General features: G+C 33.9%; 1 protein-coding gene across 1 annotated transcript in view; it reads left to right on the forward strand.

Annotated features, from left to right (window-relative positions):
- Window positions 1-6: 6 nt before the first annotated feature.
- Window positions 7-19,215, forward strand: part of LOC118747752 (probable protein phosphatase 2C T23F11.1) — a 19,928-nt gene continuing 719 nt past the window's right edge. Inside the window, exons 1-4 of the mRNA XM_036481876.1 lie at window positions 7-302; window positions 15,029-15,502; window positions 15,593-15,926; window positions 18,869-19,215. Coding sequence (XP_036337769.1) covers window positions 15,221-15,502; window positions 15,593-15,926; window positions 18,869-19,215 — 963 coding nt within the window. The 5' untranslated portion in view covers window positions 7-302; window positions 15,029-15,220. The remainder of the gene's footprint in view (window positions 303-15,028; window positions 15,503-15,592; window positions 15,927-18,868) is intronic.

Below are 19,215 nucleotides of genomic sequence, written 5' to 3' on the forward strand. Positions count from 1 at the left end.
ATTGTGTAGATCTTATTGTACAAATAAAAAAAAATTGGATATTTATAGTAGTGAATCACGCAGTAACAATAACAGTGTGCAAGAAGACAAGCGTTATAAATCACCGTACTACACATTTTGTTGGTCATCCAGCATAGAGGCTGGTGATTCAATACTATCAAACGGACATAAAGGAAAATTTCTAGCGTACAGTAGCTTTAAGTGTAAACAGCGCATTTAGCGCCAACCAATTCTCCGACTACTGGAGTGCCATAGGGCTGAAAGTCCAACATTTGCGGTCACATAGCAAATCAGTCAGTCAGGTGAGTAAGCGTTTTGATTTTATTATGTACAAATGCAACACGTCTGATTGCCACCCGATAGCAACAAAATTTAATGCGTTTGTTTTTTTATGTATTTTACTGATACTGCTTTGTATTTTTGCATGTAAGCTAATAATCTAAATAAATACATATATATATTTGTAGGAACCTTCATTCTAAATACTAATGGAATTGTATGTTCCAAATGTTATTGCCAAGACGCAAATTCTTTGGTTTATAATCGAAATTGATTTCTTCAAAATTTCCATGCTAGCCGCTAGCGAGCACGTGTATGCCAACACGACTTATTCATCATCCCTATTTCATATTTGATGCGCGTAATCAACATTCGTTAGCCTGAAGACGGATAAATGGAATAACAGCAAAAGACAATTTGTTACCAAGACAATTTGCATACAACTGACGGACTTTTCCTTCATACCTATGTATGTACGTAACTACATACCTACTCGAATAGCAGATGTAACCGTCATCTGTTTGTATAAACTATTTAAAGTATTTCTCTATCTGCAATTTTTTTATTATTATATCTGCAATTTTCACATATATGAGCTTTAGATTTAAAAAGAAAACCACATAAGATTTAAAAGTATAGAATCTAAAAATGGATTGCGTAGTTAGAACTAGCATCAGTGATGACAGCTAGGTTGCAGATAGATACTAACATCAAAAACTAGTTTTCGGCAAATTGTAAATGTTAGATATGGAATATATGTAAGCCCTCGACTTACATATATCCGAACACTACAATCTTTGTTGTAACAAGATAAATAACTGCTCCAGGTGGGTCAGAAACCGACGTTACATACATATCGTCACCTAAATATATAAAGGTCTTATGTCACATGTCGCTTAATTGCAAAAAAAAAACGTAACTAACTATAACTTTGTATTGCATAAGCGATGTGGGTGAAATACATCATAATCAAACAAAAAGTGAATTGTGGCTTTTTAGTTGTTATGGTTTTTTGTATTTCAGTGACGGGATGAGATAGGGCCTTTCTATATATGGAAACTTGGCTTGAACCTGGCCTGTGTGGAATGGTAGCGCGCACTGCTAACCAGTACAGCACAGCAGCCGCTAGTTTTTATTTATGTAAAGACATGTGCTCACATCAAACAGCACAAAGGACTGTACAGCGTTCCCATGACAGTCGGGTCTACGTAACCGGAACGACCCAGATTTATATCTGGCAAAGGACTGTCACTCCAGCAACACTTCTTAAAAACTCTTTTGGGGGAGTTTGTATGCTGCTACAACAACAACAACAATGACTGTACAGTGCTAGCAATATTGTGAACATATAAGGGCTGTTCGGGATATTGTGCAAATGGTCTTGGATTTGCATTTACAATTTTATGATTGCTACCATGGAAACCGTTTGAATTTTATTGTTATGAATTAACAACGCACCGAAAAGCATAGAATATACACCATTGACCTACTGAACGATATTCACAGAACTTTAGATGACAACTCCCGCTAATGTCCCTATGGTCGACATTGCGCAAGCCAACTGAAAATTAATAAGATATTATTTGGTGTGTATAAAGGCCTGTGAAAACAGAGCAATCTCTTAAAATCTACGTTGTTTAATATCGTAGCTGTATTGGTACAGGTTATCATACATAATTGCCCCTTATAATAAATTTATAAATATTACTTGCCTATTCTCGGATCGGAATTTTCCCTTGCCGGTATACTTGCAGGAGGTCTATATTTATATAAAGAAAAATAAATACAAAGGCGTGTATATACATACATATGTATGTATATACATACTATATGAACAAAGTCAGATAATTCGTAAGTATTGTCAGCACAAATCTTATCTGTAAATAATGCAATTTATTGTAAAATTAATCGTTACTTCCAAGTTTTTTTCATATGTATGTACGAACGCGTTTATCTAATCAAATCAGTTGAATATGTAGTGAAAATGATAAGAACTACATACATACATACACACAAATGTATATTTGTATTTATACGAGTATATACATATGTATGTACATACGTGCTCTATAATAACATAGTACTGAATATAAAGATTTTTCTAATAATATATTTTCATTAAGAAAAATTTTGCGAAAAATATAAAAGCAATCATTGGGCACAATCCCTAGGTAATAACGCTCGATTACAATAAATTTGCATTCCATGCCCACCATCTTAAGCCTTTCTTTGATTCGAACTTATCACACGCGCGCATACATACTTTCTTATACATATGAGCAGCGATATTGCGCCCGCTACATCTCCAACCTTTCCCACTCCCTCTCCTTGTTTATTATCTAAGTAATAAGTTAATTGTAAAAAAAATATGTTTAAAGCAAGCTTTCTAAATACATATGAAAGAAATTGGACCATAAATACTGGTTTACCAAATACATATGCCGACTCGGGGGCCACCTATCGGGAAAATTTTTATTGGCGCTATTCCTTTTCATGTAAATAATCTCGACTCCTGCGCCTCCTATCGGCTTAACTCGTTTTTCGTATTGCATTGTCATCGGGTTCTGAGCCAACTGTGAAGTTTCAAGTCTCTAGGTCATCGGGAAATTGGTCAAAAATTTATTGCAAGATTTACTCCTAACAAACATACATACAGAGCGAGTTAAATAACAGCTCGTAAAAAAATAAAAGCAGCTATTTATTTTGATTTCCTTCTTCATTTAATTGCGTTGTACTTTTGTATATTTTGTGGTCGAGATGTAGCGGGCAAATGCTATACATCCATACATCCAGTACTTTTGACGACCATTGATGACGTATTCAATGTATCCTTCCATGATGAATAGTGCCGTTGGTGTTGACAGTCAAGCGATAATTTCTGCGATTTTATTTACATAGTAGGTAATCTAGCAATTTCCAAAATCTTATCATTTCATTCTTGGATGGGAAGTGGAAAAAGTGAAAAAGAAGCTTCCAGCTATGTAGATAAGTTACTACATAGTTCGCAACGCAGTTAGTTTAAAGCCTTATGACATATTTATTTTCATTACATACTTTCGTTACCATGACTTTTGCTTCACAATTTTTATCTTTTACCATATATGTACATATGTACATTAGACTGCATCACTCCCCATACAAAAAAAAAATCGGTGCTGTTTTTCAACTGGAATTATAAAATGTATTATATTTTAAGACTTGCACTAAACTATTTCGGAAAAATTTTAAGATTCACGTAAGCTGGACCGATTTGAAAATACCGTCAAATATTTAGGTTTTTATGAATATAGTTTCATAAAGGAGTTTTTTGAAAAAAAATCCCAAAACAGCAACAGCTTAAGCTTCAAAAATCTGCATAAAAATAATAATAATAATAAAATATAACAGATTTTGCAATCCCGGCGGAAAACTCGTAACCATTTTTGGTGATGCAGTCTAATGTACATACCTACATACATAATCCATATACATATGTATGTATTTTTAAACTGATATCGCTATCTGTAAAGCAATAAAATCCGTAGGCCTTTACTTGTCAGCATGTATTTTCGTTTTTCATTAATTTCTCTTTTGAAATGTATGTAAAATATAAAAATATATAAGATTTTAACGATCTTTTACTTTCTGGGGTAGTGTTTTGTTGTTACAACAATATGACTGTATATATATTAGAAGCCTTAAAGCGTTTCGTTCCGACAACTGTCGGGTCTACGTAACTGGAACGACCCAGATTGAGATCTGGCCAAGAACTGGCACTCAGCATGATTTCCCAAAAACTCTTTGCGGAATTTATATGCTGTTACAACAACAACAGAAGATTTAAATTGAACTACGTTCAATCTCTCTTTTCTACCTCTGCAATCTAAATTTATGTTAGGTCGGATGGAAAATCAGTAGACACATTTGGAGAGCGTAGGATTATTAATTACATATGTACATACATATCAAAAGCTGCGCAAGTGCTTAAATTAATTTATTCATATTTATGTACATACTCACGTTTATTGACGTTAACAAGTGACTAAATTTGGTCAATTGTTTTCTTGGTACATACATATTTATAACTACACGTCTATGGAACACAAAAAATTATCGATACATTTGGCGACGTAGAAAAATTGATGCAGATCCGCAATTACAATGGTGATATTTATAAAGTTACTTCGAATTGTACTTTTCATGAGTGCAAAATAATAAAATCCTAATGATTCCAAACCCCATGGCACACTTTTTTCGTACGGTCTAATGTGCATACATAGTACCAACTGGGTACCTACCATTAAGACCACTTTAAGTAGGAACTTCAAATCACAGAGAGTCACAAAAGAACTACTTAGTGACAGGCAACACTCATCAAAGGAGATTATTAATGAAATAAAAACCCACCGAGTACTTGACACATAAATAAGAGAAAGTTCTAAAAAGCTTCTATTGATAAAAAATCCATTTCGATATGTCTTTATTTAACTACAAAAAACCAACTTTAAACTAGTTGAAAAGTAATGCTGGAGTCATGAAGACATCAGTAGGATTTTGTTTTCTTTATGCTAGTATACTATTTAAATTTCCTCATACAAATTTTTCTTTGAATACACTTTGTTTCTGCACTTCACAAATACTTTTTCGAATCGGCGACAAATAAAATGAGTACCGAAATTACATATCATCATTTTTAAGTTACATCTGACGGAATTCAAATATGGGACCACCTACAGCAAAATATGTAATGTAAATAATAATATAATAATAATAATTAAAAAAATATATATGTGACCTGGTCTACGAAAAGGGAGCTTACGTGCGAAAACTAGTTTTCTGTGAAAAAGCTGTTAAAAGTAAGCAACTCGTTTCGTCAGTTTCTCATTATCTCGTTAATTGTTCTCCGCGCCGGACGTCCAGTAAGTGTTGTTGTTGGTCCAGTAAGTGTGGTTGTTGGTCGGAATATTATTATAGTTCATCGTGTAAGTTGCTAGTGTGGAACATTTAAAAAAGTAACACTGAAGAAGTGACGTTTTTGTACTTCTAAGCAAATTAGGATTTTCTGCTTTTCACCACGTGAAAAAGCATCTCATCTTCCATCCGAATCAACCAAAAAGTGAAAATGGATTTTTTGACACCTAAGCCCCCTTTCCGTAGACCAGGTCACATATATGATTTTTCTTATTGATATTTTATGTTCAAAACTAGTTAGTTACAAGTCAGTTGACTGTTTCGTGGCCATCGCCATACAAATCTACTTAGCTTTCCTCAATGAAAATATACAGATTATTATCTGTGGCCTTTAGTTCCTCGCTAATCAACTTCAAGTTAACTCATAGATGCATTTCCTACAGGATATAAAAAGGCGATATTTTGCTTGAATAAAATAACGATTGATAAGCACTTGAAAGTCTCCCTAACCAGCGAATAATCAAAGTCGTAAATCGGTTTTTTTTTTTTAAATGACGTAATGCTTATGGATGTAAATACGTAACTACAATAATAATAGAAGTGTTCGCTATGCAAAAAATTTGTACCAGTTGGTACCAATTGTTACCAAATCGTTTTCGTTTAGCCAAAAACTCAGTAAAACTTGCAAGGAGAGAGCACAATTTTGACATTTCATTTGGAGGGAAGTTGCAAATTCGTGCTGGGAAAATTTTTGCCAGTAAGAATTTGCAAGCAGGATTGTGGCACACGGTTGCATTTTTGTCAACATTAATTTGACTCAACGAGTTCGTTAAATTTAAAAATGAACAATCTTGTTGCGATTTACTAATGAAAGAAGTATGTAAATATTCGTTTATTCAATTATTTTAATTAATTCCAATTTGTACTCGGTACCCGGCTGAACGCACTCGACACCGTTGTCGATATAGGAAATCCGACAGTGACTTCCACAATGAAATTGGAGCGTATGTTGAAGAAAGTCAGAATAAGGAGAAATGTACGTATAGGTCCTGTTTTGGTTTCCACCTGAAATAATTTAAAAAATGTATTATGCTCGAAATGCAACCGTGGACCCCAGCTGGCAGTGAAGCTTGCTAATGTTTGCTAATTCCTGTTCGCGCAAAACTCAGTAAGTTTCTCTCTTTGGGAGAATAAGATACCTTATTCTCTGAATTTTGTTACTGGCTAATTCTTATAGCTAATTGCGTAGCGAACACTCCTAATAACAAAAATAGAAACCATATTGAAAATAACTGAAGCTTTAAGTAGCATTTTCTGAATCTTTGCTGCTACATATTTATTAGATTTGTTTGGCTAATAAGCTGAAATGATGCTAATTTGCTTACGAATATATGTATTTCTAAATGCAGGTTATGCATTGAAATATACACAAACAAACATACGTAGTATGGACATATACATTTCATTCAATATATATGTACATATGTAGGTGTATTCTTTGCGCGCAAACGAAAGCGGCGCTACAAAACAGATCTTTCGCGTTACTTTACATATACATACATACATAAATACGGATTCTTATATTCATGCATGTAAGTACATACATACATATGTATGTATGCATTGTATTGTTGGTAAAAATGGCAAATAAAGACTTCAGATAAAATTATTAAAATTTCAGCAGTAAGTTAATATACGCAGTTACATATAAAAATAAGCACAAAATACACTGAGGAGCAAAACTGGAACAACAATACAGAATGTGAATTTGCTTGCGATATATGTATGTATTTGCAATATTTTAAGTCTTTTTTGTACTCTATTTTCTGATTTCACATTTAAATGATGATAAAATAAAACTTGGAATGTTTTCCAATTTTCCCCAGTTTTGCAGAATGTTTCGGATTATTATGCTGTTGAAATTGATAAAAGTCCATCGAAAAAAATCCACAAATTGCCAAACTTAAAACAAAAAATAAATAAAAAAATTAAAAAATAAATTTTGGTGGAAGGGTATTCCCATTTAATAATAATTTTTAATCACCAGTTCAATATGCTTTTCTTTGTAAAAATGCGTTTTTAATTAAAATAATTTATGTTGTCAAGGCTGCATTCCGCTTTTTATCTTTGCACTGTAACGACTTGTTTCAACCTCTGACATAATGTCCACTCTGGGGAAGAAGCAGTAATTTTTCACTTGGTATCGAAAGGTTTTTGAAATTCAGAAACCCACCAACATACCTAGCATAGCGAATAGCAATTTTATTTGGCCCCTTGCCCTTGCAGATTTAATTAAACATTTTCAGGAAATGGGCGGAAACTCTTCCTTGAATTATATACGTAATTCAGCGATTACTAAGACAGTGTAAAACTGTATCAATGCAGTTTATGTTTAAATTTTTACTGTCAAACGTTAAGTGGAACATCGGTAAGGCGAACGAATACACTACCACCAACTTAACTTTCAGTTTTATTGTTCCAGTTTTGCTCTTCAGTGTATACATACATATGTATATATGCATCTATGGTACATGCATAAATTCATGTTTTCACAGCCCATCCAAGGCAAGTATCGAGAAGAAGGTGTCGACAGGTTCGCAATGTATTTACCCCTCGGCTGTGAGCGCAATGATAAGAGCAAGAGCTAATCTAAATACATACATACTTATTTGCACACAATATGTACATATTAAGTGTTAAGGTATTCATACTTTGCCGAAGTACATTTTGAAGAAAAAAAGTTTTCTTTTTTTTTAAACCGACATCTGCTTGGTGGCATGTATTAAACTCCGACATTCGAATTTGCCTAAGCGTGCATTCAAACTTCAGAACAATCGTCTGGTATTTTTTAAGTAAATTATAGCGTATTTCAGTCTCCTTATTGGGCAAAGTATAGAATGTAAAACACCTAAAAAATGCTTGGCACCTGCAGGGTTAAAATTAAAACATAAATTAATAAAATATCGAGTGCTGAGTGGAAGATCGACTAATCTCGGCAGCCAGTTTGAAAACGCCCTACCTCAGAATTTTGTTGAATAAACCGCCCTATCTCACTTCAAAATGTATTGAAAATGTGCTGAAATTGGGCATTTTTGAATCGGAAGCTGAGATAGAGCGTTTTCGAAACGAATTTTGAAATAGGGCGTTCTTGAAAAGTTTTTTGAGATAGGGCGTTTTCGAACTAGCTGCCGAGATAGGTCGATCTTCCACTCAGCTGTCGATATCCAGATAGAAGAAGTACTTAGTAAAACAAAAATAAATTACTTTCTTAACAAAATCAAGTCAATTTTTATTTTTAACAAAGCGTCACCACCCAACACAGTCTTCATAACTTTCACAACTGAATACCAAAGGCGTATTTTTGAAAGAGGACAAGATGTCGAACTTTTTATATCCAAATATTGGTCGCCGTAACTGTATGTTTAGAAGTGTGTTATTGTTGTTGTAGCAGCTCCTGTTGCAAGAACAATGTTTTTTTTTGTTTTACAGTAAAGTTTTAAGTTTCCAATAATTTTTAATTGTGATACAAAGACGCGAATTTCTTTCAAATCTCTAAAATTGAATTAATCATTTCTTTAATTTTCATCGTCTAAGTAAAAAAGCAATTTGCTGCCACACTTTTCGGTATTGGGCCTCAAGATTATTTCTCTAGGTGAGAAAGAACAAAAAGTATATCATATATTTGATAATCACGCTTCGCAAAATGGATAAATAATTGCGCAACACCTCTTTCTAACTCAACATTTCTTTCTCTATACAAAGTATACATAGAGGCCAAAGCAATGGACTTTGCCAGCTTTTATTGTTTAAGTAAACTGTTATCGCAGAATATTGTTATCGCCTTTTTTTTTAATTCAACAATGCTGACGGCATTTTTATTACTGTAGTTTAATAGGATCTTGATTACAATATTTATCGCATGCGATATATTTGCATAGCTTTTGATTTCCTACTTTATGTACTCGTATGAAGCAACTAGATACTACACATATATTGAAGATGTTTTATAAATACTTTATTTCATGCTTATTTTCATAAAATTAGTTTCATCAAAAGGTATTTAGTCCACTGCTCAGTTTTTCCCCCTTTTTCCTCTGCCCAAAAAAACAAGTGCGAACACTTTCCGGCTTACCGATGCGTACGCTGCTAAAGGCATAAAAATAAATTTTCTTCCCTGCGTTTATATTTTTAGATTTAAACTTGCAAACAAAAAAGTGGAATCGCAAATATGCAAACACAAAATTAGCCGCAACGTCCATAGCTATGCAATTTCTGTCTACTATTTAGTATAATGTGAGGCTTTCCTTCATTATTCCCCTTAAAAGTAATGGCAGCATTAAGTATCTTCAATTTGCCGTCATCGCACTCGTTAAGAATTTATTTGTTATTGCTTTTTTTTCTACCTAGTACTAAGTATGTACATATGTAGGCAATAATTATTTCGATGCTGAAGTGGTGTGAGGAAGAATTCTTATTTCTTAGCATCGCGTCTACAAAATATTTTAAACGCTTTAAAATATTAAATTATGTATGTATGTAGGTATGTATATATGTATGTAAATTAACTCGCTGCATACAAATTTTGAATATATTCATTCAAAATTTTTTTTTCTTATTTAGTGCTTTGCTCTCATCTGTATCAATGAAACGTTTCATCACATTGAGCACCCAAGCATCAATCACAGAGTTTGAGTATATATGTACATACATGTACATACGTATCAGGGATGGAAGATCAAATTTTCAAATTGTGCTTAATTTTAGGAAAAAATTTTACCTAAAATAATTTTTATGTACATTTAGTTACACATTTCATATCAGGTCAAATCTGTTCAACAGTATGAAATATATATGGAGAAAATCTGCCATGCCTAATTTTGGGATTACGTGCTCTAATATGTTATGATCTGTTCAAACTGGAGGAACTTTTCGAGGCCAAACAAAGTTTTAGACAATGCGAATCATTTTCTTTCGTCGACCCATGTCTACGTGCTGCGCCAACTTGCCAGCGCTCACTGAGAGCTCTTTTGATCATGCTTCTGAAGCATTTGTTGGACCAAATATAAGCCAGGATCTCGCATTCGCTTCGTGTCTTCATATAACGCCAAAATGTTGATTTAGCTTCTGAGAGGTCTACATTAATTTAATTTATGTAAATCAATCGATATTTAAAAATGTGTTTTGACCTATTTCACATTAAATGCAATTACATACATTTGAATCTTTCGAGCATTTACTGAACCTTGAGAAAAAATCAATAGAGATTGGTTTAGCGGAGAACGAGCAAGTGAAATTACCTCCTAGCAACAAATAATGGGGGCATTTCACTGTTGAGAGAAGCCCAGATGTATAAGTCTGCACTTGGTTGATATAATTGAAAGGAGGAAAGAATTCCTGGATAGTTTGTTTCACTAAGTAGAAAATGTACCGAAAACGGTCTATATGTACCGAATGTACTTTAAAATTATAAAAGGACTGAAAAAAGTACAATTGTACCTACTTTTCCATCACTGGTACGAATGTATGTGCATTAGGGGGGTACGAAAATGCATGTGGGAAGGGGTTGTGAAAGTAAAGTCGGAATGTTTATGACCTCACCCCAAGGATTGTTCTATACCCCTATTTTTTTTATCAAAAAAAATTTAGAGCTCGCTCAAAAACAACTTTTTGTAGAAGTGGCTTAAAAATGAATATTTATCGATCGGAAAACTCTGTTTCTCTTCATAATAATACCCAATTACTTATTTAACCATTTTTCCATAGTAACTATAATTTATTGGTCCGCCAAAACCGCCAGAAAATGCAATGAAGGGATATAAAAAAAATCTTTAGTATTAAAAAATGGTTAAGTCAACAATTGGGTATTGTTATTAGAAGTCTCCTGAAGAGAACCAGAGTTTTCCGATCGAAAAATATTGATTTTCAATAATTCTATACCACTTCTACGAAGAGCTGTTTTTCTCCCATATAAAATACATGGAAAATTTTTAGCGCTCTGAGCGACCTCTAAATATTTTTTAAATTTAAAATAAAGAAGTAATTTTTAGCAAAAAAAAACCGACTTCAACTCCCATATAAAAAAAATATATATATATATATCTCATGATCCACTGATCGGATCTCAACCAGATTAGTATGGGACCACCTCTGAGACACTACCTTTCCGATGCAAGAATTATCGAAATCGGTTGACGTGGTCCAAAGTTATGCGGTAACATACATCAAAAAAAAATATTCCAACGAACTGATAACCTCCTCCTTTTTTGGAAGTCGGTTAAAAATAGGGGTATATTTTTCGATATACAACAATCCTAGGGGGTGAGAGCATTAAAATTCCGACTTTACTTATTTTTGACCACCCTTGTATACAAGCATACATATATATGTAGTTTATGAAAAATTCCATGTCCATTATATTTGTTTTCTTTTTCGTCAACATTTAGATTTTCTGCGGATTTTTTCTTGGAATCGATATTTTATTTTTATTTCCAAGAATAAAGAAAATCTTTTGAAATTTAAGTATTTGTTAACTTGAAATTCCATTATGAGTTAATAGTTCTCCTAATTAAGAGGTTTTATTTTTAGTCAGAACTGAGTCAGTAGATATTCAGTTGTGTCTTCTTCAAGTCGAGCAATGCATCTTTTCAATGAACAATCCCACTATTAGGGGATAGCATTCAGTTCAGTGATAAAACAATAGAAAGGTTAAGATGAAGATAAAAATTTGGATACAGATAACGGTACAGATATAGATAAGGATAAATAGAGAATTATGAACATAAAAATTAAGATAAAGAAAAAAAATCAATAAAAGATGAAGATGGCGATGAAGAAGAAGATGGTGTTAAGGAAGATGATGATAACGATTATGACGAGGGAACGGATTTTATGGAAATTGCTTTTTTTCTGCTAAAGAGATAGAGTATATTCGATTAAGAATGTCCACGATTTAGCTTTCCCTGATTCCATATATACACATTTGATGTTGCCTTTTTTTGCCTTTTTTAGGATATTTGCCTTTTTTTGCCTTTTCTACCTTTAAAAAAGTGATTATAGCATTTACAATTTTTTTTTTAAGATTACAAAATATACACATGCCCATGCGGCTTATAGAAGCGCAGGGACCTCTTGCCAAATCGGTGTTGAAAAAATTCAAAGCCGTTTTCTCAGCTAACGTAGGCTTGAAGACAATAAGGGGTGTGTATAAATTGTAAAAGGCGAGGAAAACGCCCTTATTCCTGATAATATGAACGTTTCAAACGTTACATATTTAAATTGGTCTCCACTTGCATCAACTTACGTCGAGCGCACATTTAGTACATTCAAGGCTTTTCTTCGTGAAAATCGAATGAAAATGCTGTCAGAAAACTTCAAAATGCATCTTGTGGTTCAATATTACTACAACTATACAGATTAAAGTTTTATGAGTTAGAAACTGGAAAGGATAAAATAGTCAAAGTACAAATTTTTCATATAATGAAACTAGTTCGTAGTTTTTCTCATTTTACTTGTAATATAAAATTTTCTAAAAAAATAAATTTTTTGATTGCTCTTCGTATTTTCTGTCTTTTTTTAGTGCCTTATCTTGCTTTTTTGGCTATACCTTTGTTTTTGCCTTTTCCTGCCTATTTCGTTACTTTATTTTGCCTTTTTTATAGGTTTTTAGGTCCTAAAAATCCGTTCCCTGATTATGACTATGATCTTAGAGGATGAAGATCAAGGTTAAGATGAAGAAGATAAAGGCAAAGACAAAGAGACAAAGACACTGCTAAAGAAATAGACAAAGGCAAAGACAAAGGCAAATATTTTTATGTTAAAGAAACACAAAGGCGAAGACAAAGACAAATATTTTATAAAATATATTGCAAAATTTTGTACGCCATGAATTTTCACTTTTTTTTCGCGCATAGGTACCTCACATACTCAGTTTTTTTCCAGAAACAAACACTCTAATGCTACTCAACTTTTGATAACTTTTTTGTGCACTTTAATTTATCCTACTTGAAAAACAACAACAAATCAGGTTATTTTTATTGTTATACCATCGTCGACTATCTATGTATATATGTATGTATGTATGTACAGTTGTCCCCAAAATAATAGGAGTGCGATATTTTCACCACTTTTGGCTATTTGTCTTCTGTTTATTTAATGTTTATTACTTTTTTATAAAAGTCTAGCTTATACGACAAACGCCATATAAATTCAGATTTTAAACTATGTACAAAAATTATAAAGATTTTGCAAATTTTCACCTCAAACTTTTTAATCAGAATCTTTAGAGAAAATTGTGGTAAGTGTAGCCCATTCAATTATTGTATTATAAAGTATAAGTTTCAATTTGCTAAAAAATCCCGTTGATTTTTGAGAATTTTTTTGGTTGAAGGTTTTTTCCATACAAAGTACGTTCGACAATTTTCTTTTAGTTATATGGAGGGCACTGCCAGCAAAAAAAAATTGCCAAAAATCAACAGAATTTTTTAGCAGCTTGAAACTTGCACTTGCATTAACTTACTAGAATTAAATGGGCTACAAAACTGTATGCCAAAATTTTTTCTAAAGTCTCTGATTAAAACGTTTGAAATTCGGGTGGAAATTTGGGAAATTTTTATAATTTTTGAACAAAGTTTGAAATCTGAATTTATATGGTGTTTGTTGTATAACCAGCTAAAATATTATAAAAAATAATAAACAAAAGACAAATAGCCAAAGCTGGTCAAAATATCACACTCCTATTATTTTGTGTACAACTGTACATATGTACATAGTACATACATCAAATACTACACGTAATAAAGCGTAGATAAGATTCGCAAGCATCTGCTTGTTGTTAACACAATGTTTTTAGAGGTCACGTGTTAAGTTAAACAAGTTAGGAAACCGAAAACATACAATAGTATTAAAAAAAACGAAACAAAAAAAAACCATTTCTGCTGCTATGAATCAAAGATGCTAAAGAAAGGTTTACTAACTATGAGGTAATCACATGTATATCTATGTACGTATATAACTCTATTTACTTGCAATGATTCTATTTCTTGAAACAAAGCTTTGATTCAGCATCAATATTTAGCTAAAGACGCATAGGTAGGTAGTTACTATACAAATTTACGCTCGCGCAAACTTGCATGCGTACATACATACATATGTACATATATACTTATTTAATTAAAATTTGGATGAAAACTTAAGTAGTTGATTTTTTACCATGATGTAATCGTGAAACCTGCGCGCACGACTCATTGGTCTGCTTAGTCATCTGTTGGGTGCGGGCGGTAGACGGAGAGAACAGCCAGCCAGTTAGGCAGCCAATTATAGCTTAACGCATGCGAATTATTCAAATGCATCTTCCAGATATCCGGCTGTACTTAACCAACCATTTCCCCATTGTTGTTTATTTTCTGATACGCTTCGTAGTTTTCATAGAACTTTTTGTACTTTCCATTTGACGCTTGGCTGGCATGCATTTGGGTGTGTGTGTTAATTTGCTCACTGTCATTTGTGTTTTTACTTTGCGACATCACTTCCTTTTTTCATTTGTGTTTTGTTCCATCATTTTAAACATTTCTGGAGTAACTTAAATACAAAAAAATAACACAAAATTTTAGATTTAATAAAGCTTTTGAGCGTGAATTTCAAGTTTATGATAGGTTATGTCAAACGCATTGATCTTGTAAATGTTTGCCGTACCGCATTGGTATGAATCGCGGGAAATTGAGGTAAAAAAAAATTTTTTTAACGCATACTTGTGTGTTGTTGCCTGCGATAAATCAGATGCATTCTTCTCCACAAAATTATGTTAAAAATCTAGTAACAATATTAATTTTAATCAGCTTGTTTTCTGTTTGATGTATTGCAGTTTCGCGAGCAAAGTTTGGCCTACAATTCGTTAATTAAGTAAATTTTTACTATCACAACGGAAATAGTGAGTAGTTGGTAAAAGAAAGGATAATACTAGTCGCCATAGACTCCCAAGTAATTGCACTTGCCACAACAACAACAACAACACCACCTGCACTTGCTACACACACACAAACACTCCATCAATAAAATGGGTCAAACACTTTCCGAACCAGTCACAGCCAAAGAGTCTGCATATTGCCAAAATGAATTGTACCGCGTCGGTTCGAGTTGCATGCAAGGTTGGCGCATCAACATGGAAGATTCGCATACACACATACTTTCGTTGCCTGATGATCCGGGCACGTCCTTTTTTGCGGTCTACGATGGTCATGGTGGCGCCACAGTTGCCCAATATGCTGGCAAGCATCTACACAAATTCATATTAAAACGTCCCGAGTACAGAGAAAACGTCGAAAGGGCGTTAAAACAGGTAAGATGTTGCAACATACAGCCATATTAAATGTAAATGTATTATGTATATATATAAATACTAATCTTTGTTGGTTTTTTGTTTCCGCAGGCATTTCTTGACATCGACTATGAGATGCTCTACAATGAGTCATGGGGCGAACAAATGGCCGGCTCAACAGCCGTCGTTGTTCTTATTAAAGATAACCGTTTGTATTGTGCCAATGCTGGTGATTCGCGTGCAATTGCCTGCATCAATGGAGAGGTAGAGACTTTGTCTATGGACCATAAGCCAAATAATGAGGTGGAAACCAAACGCATCCACGAGGGTGGCGGCTATGTGGAATTCAATCGTGTAAATGGCAATTTAGCGCTTTCACGCGCACTAGGCGATTTTATATTCAAACGCAATGCCAATAAGAAACCCGAGGAACAGATCGTAACCGGTATGTAAATGTGTATGTAGTTTAGTAAAAGAAAAATTATGTTATAGAACCATTTTTGCTGCTGCTCCGTGTATAATGATAGTGAAAATACGCTTAGCTAATTCATTTGTTGTCACTTATGGCAAATCTGCATTAAGGACATGAACGGTTATTAAAATAATAGTGAATGCATGCACTATTCATTAAAGTAAAATATACCACGACAGTAGCAGCATTCTCCAAATACTTTCATGCTCTTATAATAAGGGAAAATAATAAGTAAAAGAAAGCGAATGACAAATTAAGAACAACTGCAACAAAATTATATGCAATTTGTACGAGGTCATGACCATATATATACATACATAGGTAATTCGGGCTGCAACTTACTAAATAATAAAAAGAATACCTCATAACTATAACATGAATATTAACAACGAAAGTATAGGAATAATCTAATGTTACGTGAACCTAAGCGAAGCAACCACTAAAATTAGATCTCAAAAATAAAAATAAACGAACCTGCTACCCTTAAAACAAAGTTCAAAAATAGTGTTTTGTCATACCACTTAAAACTGTCCGGTGTAGTTGATTTTCTGGTGAGGAAGGAAAGATCACATATCGTTTAAAAACACTTTCTTCATATATCTAAGGAAATTAAATTAAAGTCAAATTTTCAAATGCTTCTAACAACTGCCAAATTGTTGCGCATTAATCTCAAGTAAAATCATTTTTCACTTTTCGATATGTAGCAGATTTTCTCAGAATTTTTTAATTTCAAGAATGCAATGTTCCATTGTGTTTAGCAGTACATTATCTGCTGTACCGAATGACCATATTCACATTTCGCAAGTAAACACAATAGATACAATCATATCAGCACTCGAGTAGCAAAGGCACTTAATTGCCTATAAACAAAAACGTAATGTAAATTTCATTATATGTACCTCTGTATGAGTGTAGATATAATACTTCTGATGTATGTGTTTATTTTTGCATACTTGAATCTTTGCTTTGTATTTCCAAATGTCTGTTCCATTAAAGTTTGCTTGTTTTGCTTACCTGTCGCTCAATAGCTTGCGCGCTACAATGGTACAATTTAACAATTTGGAAATTGTTTTTTCATATACATATGTATTCCTTATTGCAAGTCACATTTTTTGAAAATGATTTCATAGTTTCAATATATGCATGTACTTCTGCTAAAGGTTTTGCCTTGAAATACTTATGCAATAATTGTAGCAAAGGTCCATTTCGCCACATTTTTCATTTTATTTCTGAAAAAATGCAGTGCAGCCTTATTGACATATAGTGGCGAGTGCTTGTATGAACGCTTTTGTCAAACATTCTTGCCCCGGAAATTTCGATGGTTAGAGGTCTCCTTGTCCATTTTCAAAAGAGTCGATAAAATTCTACAAAAAGACGAAGTAGACCGGTATCGCTGCGAAACTAAATGTTAACCAGTTAACTGGATACCCAAGGAAGATCGATATTTAGGTTCCACGCGATTTAAAAGTGAAAGTTTTCGTGAACACAGTTTCTCCACATGAAGCAAAACTAAGTCGTGCAATTTTCGAAATGAAGCACTACGGGCGTTGAACAGTCGATCGGCTACGACTATAATGTAAGAAAAAGTTTGTGGTCTAATGAAGAATAATGTTGTTGTTGTTGTAGCAGCATACAAGCTCCCCAAAGAGTGTTGCTGGAGGGACAGTCCTTGGCCAAATATAAATCTGGGTAGTTCCGGTTACGTAGACCCGACTGTTGTGGGAACGAATGACGAATAATCTTCATAAATGGTGGCACAGCCCGGATTGATGAAAAGGAGGGTGCAACAAGTAGTACAGTGTTCCGCGGGGTTGGAAAAAAATAGATTACTATGCGGGAATTCAACAACTAACGCGATTGGAGCAGGCGATTTCCACCAAACGGTCGGAATTAGTAAAAAGGAAAGACATTGACTGACTTCCATCACCACGGCGAAATTTGAGGGAGTTTATTTAGATGGGTCAAAATAACCGTAAAGCCTGAAAGTAGTTTTGTACGAAAAAAGTGGCTTATAAAATTCACTTGGTTCAGTTATTTAACAAGAAACCCCAGAGGCTTTATAGAGTTACCAGCAAGTTGAAATAGTTCGTCGATCATAATTTGGTTTGCAAACAAACCGGGTTCCTCGTTGCCCAAAAATACATTAAGACTAGATCAAAAAAATTAGATCTCAGGCTCGACCTTAGCCTATGTATGTATGTGTGCTTTAAAAAGTATGATGCTATTTTTTGTGCAATATATTGAAACGTAGTTCACAAAGCGCAGTTGCTAATTCCTTAGTTTGAGTACGTTGAGTATGTATATCTTTACAAATGATACCCGCGTTAAAGCACTTATGTATGTATGTATATCCAGTATATATGTAACTGAAATTATCACACTACGATGTTATTAAATTTATTATAATTTTTGCTGCTGTCGATCCCACTGTATGATCTAACAATAGCACCCACGCAAAACAATTGCTAGCAGCAGCAGCAGCGCAACAACAATGTGTGAACTACGAAGAAGAGCGCAAGAATGTGATGAACATTTAATTTATAAAGTGAAGGCAATTGCTTTCATCACCGCAACGTGTTGATCTATATTTATAGCTTCAAATTTACGTAATTACGCACTTTGGCCCCTTTTCGCGCCAACGATTTTCGTTGTTTATTTTCGATGGCTATTTTTCGTTTCCTTTTTTTTTTGGGGGGGGAGGCAACCAACCAAATGTGCTTGCTTAATGAAAATATTTATACTATTTGATTGTTGTTTTTTGACTTATTAATTTAACTTATTAATTTTTAATTAACTTTTATACTTATATGTGTATGTTTGTATATTTTTTATATTCTTTTCCGCACCCATTCATCTTCAACCCATTATGTACTCGTTGCCGACGCCACCGCTGTCGCTCTCATTAATTGTTGCAGCCTATCCCGATGTGGAGACACGTGAAATCACAGCCGATTGGGAATTCATTGTGTTGGCATGCGATGGCATTTGGGATGTTATGAGCAACAAAGAAGTCGTCGACTTCTGTCGAAAGCGTATCGGAATGGGCATGTACCCGGAAGAAATTTGCGAAGAATTGATGAATCACTGTCTCGCGCCCGATTGTCAAATGGGCGGCCTGGGTGGCGACAATATGACTGTTGTGCTTGTTTGCTTTCTACACAATAAACCATACGAAGAGCTGATAGCACGCTGCGCCAAAAATACTAATATCAATGGTGGCAGCGGCAACATAACTACGTCATCGTCCACAGAGGAAGATCTC

Source organism: Rhagoletis pomonella, unplaced genomic scaffold, assembly GCF_013731165.1.
Source record: "Rhagoletis pomonella isolate Grant_MI unplaced genomic scaffold, Rhpom_1.0 Rhpom_scaffold_00012, whole genome shotgun sequence".
NCBI classification, from domain to species: Eukaryota; Metazoa; Arthropoda; class Insecta; order Diptera; family Tephritidae; genus Rhagoletis; species Rhagoletis pomonella.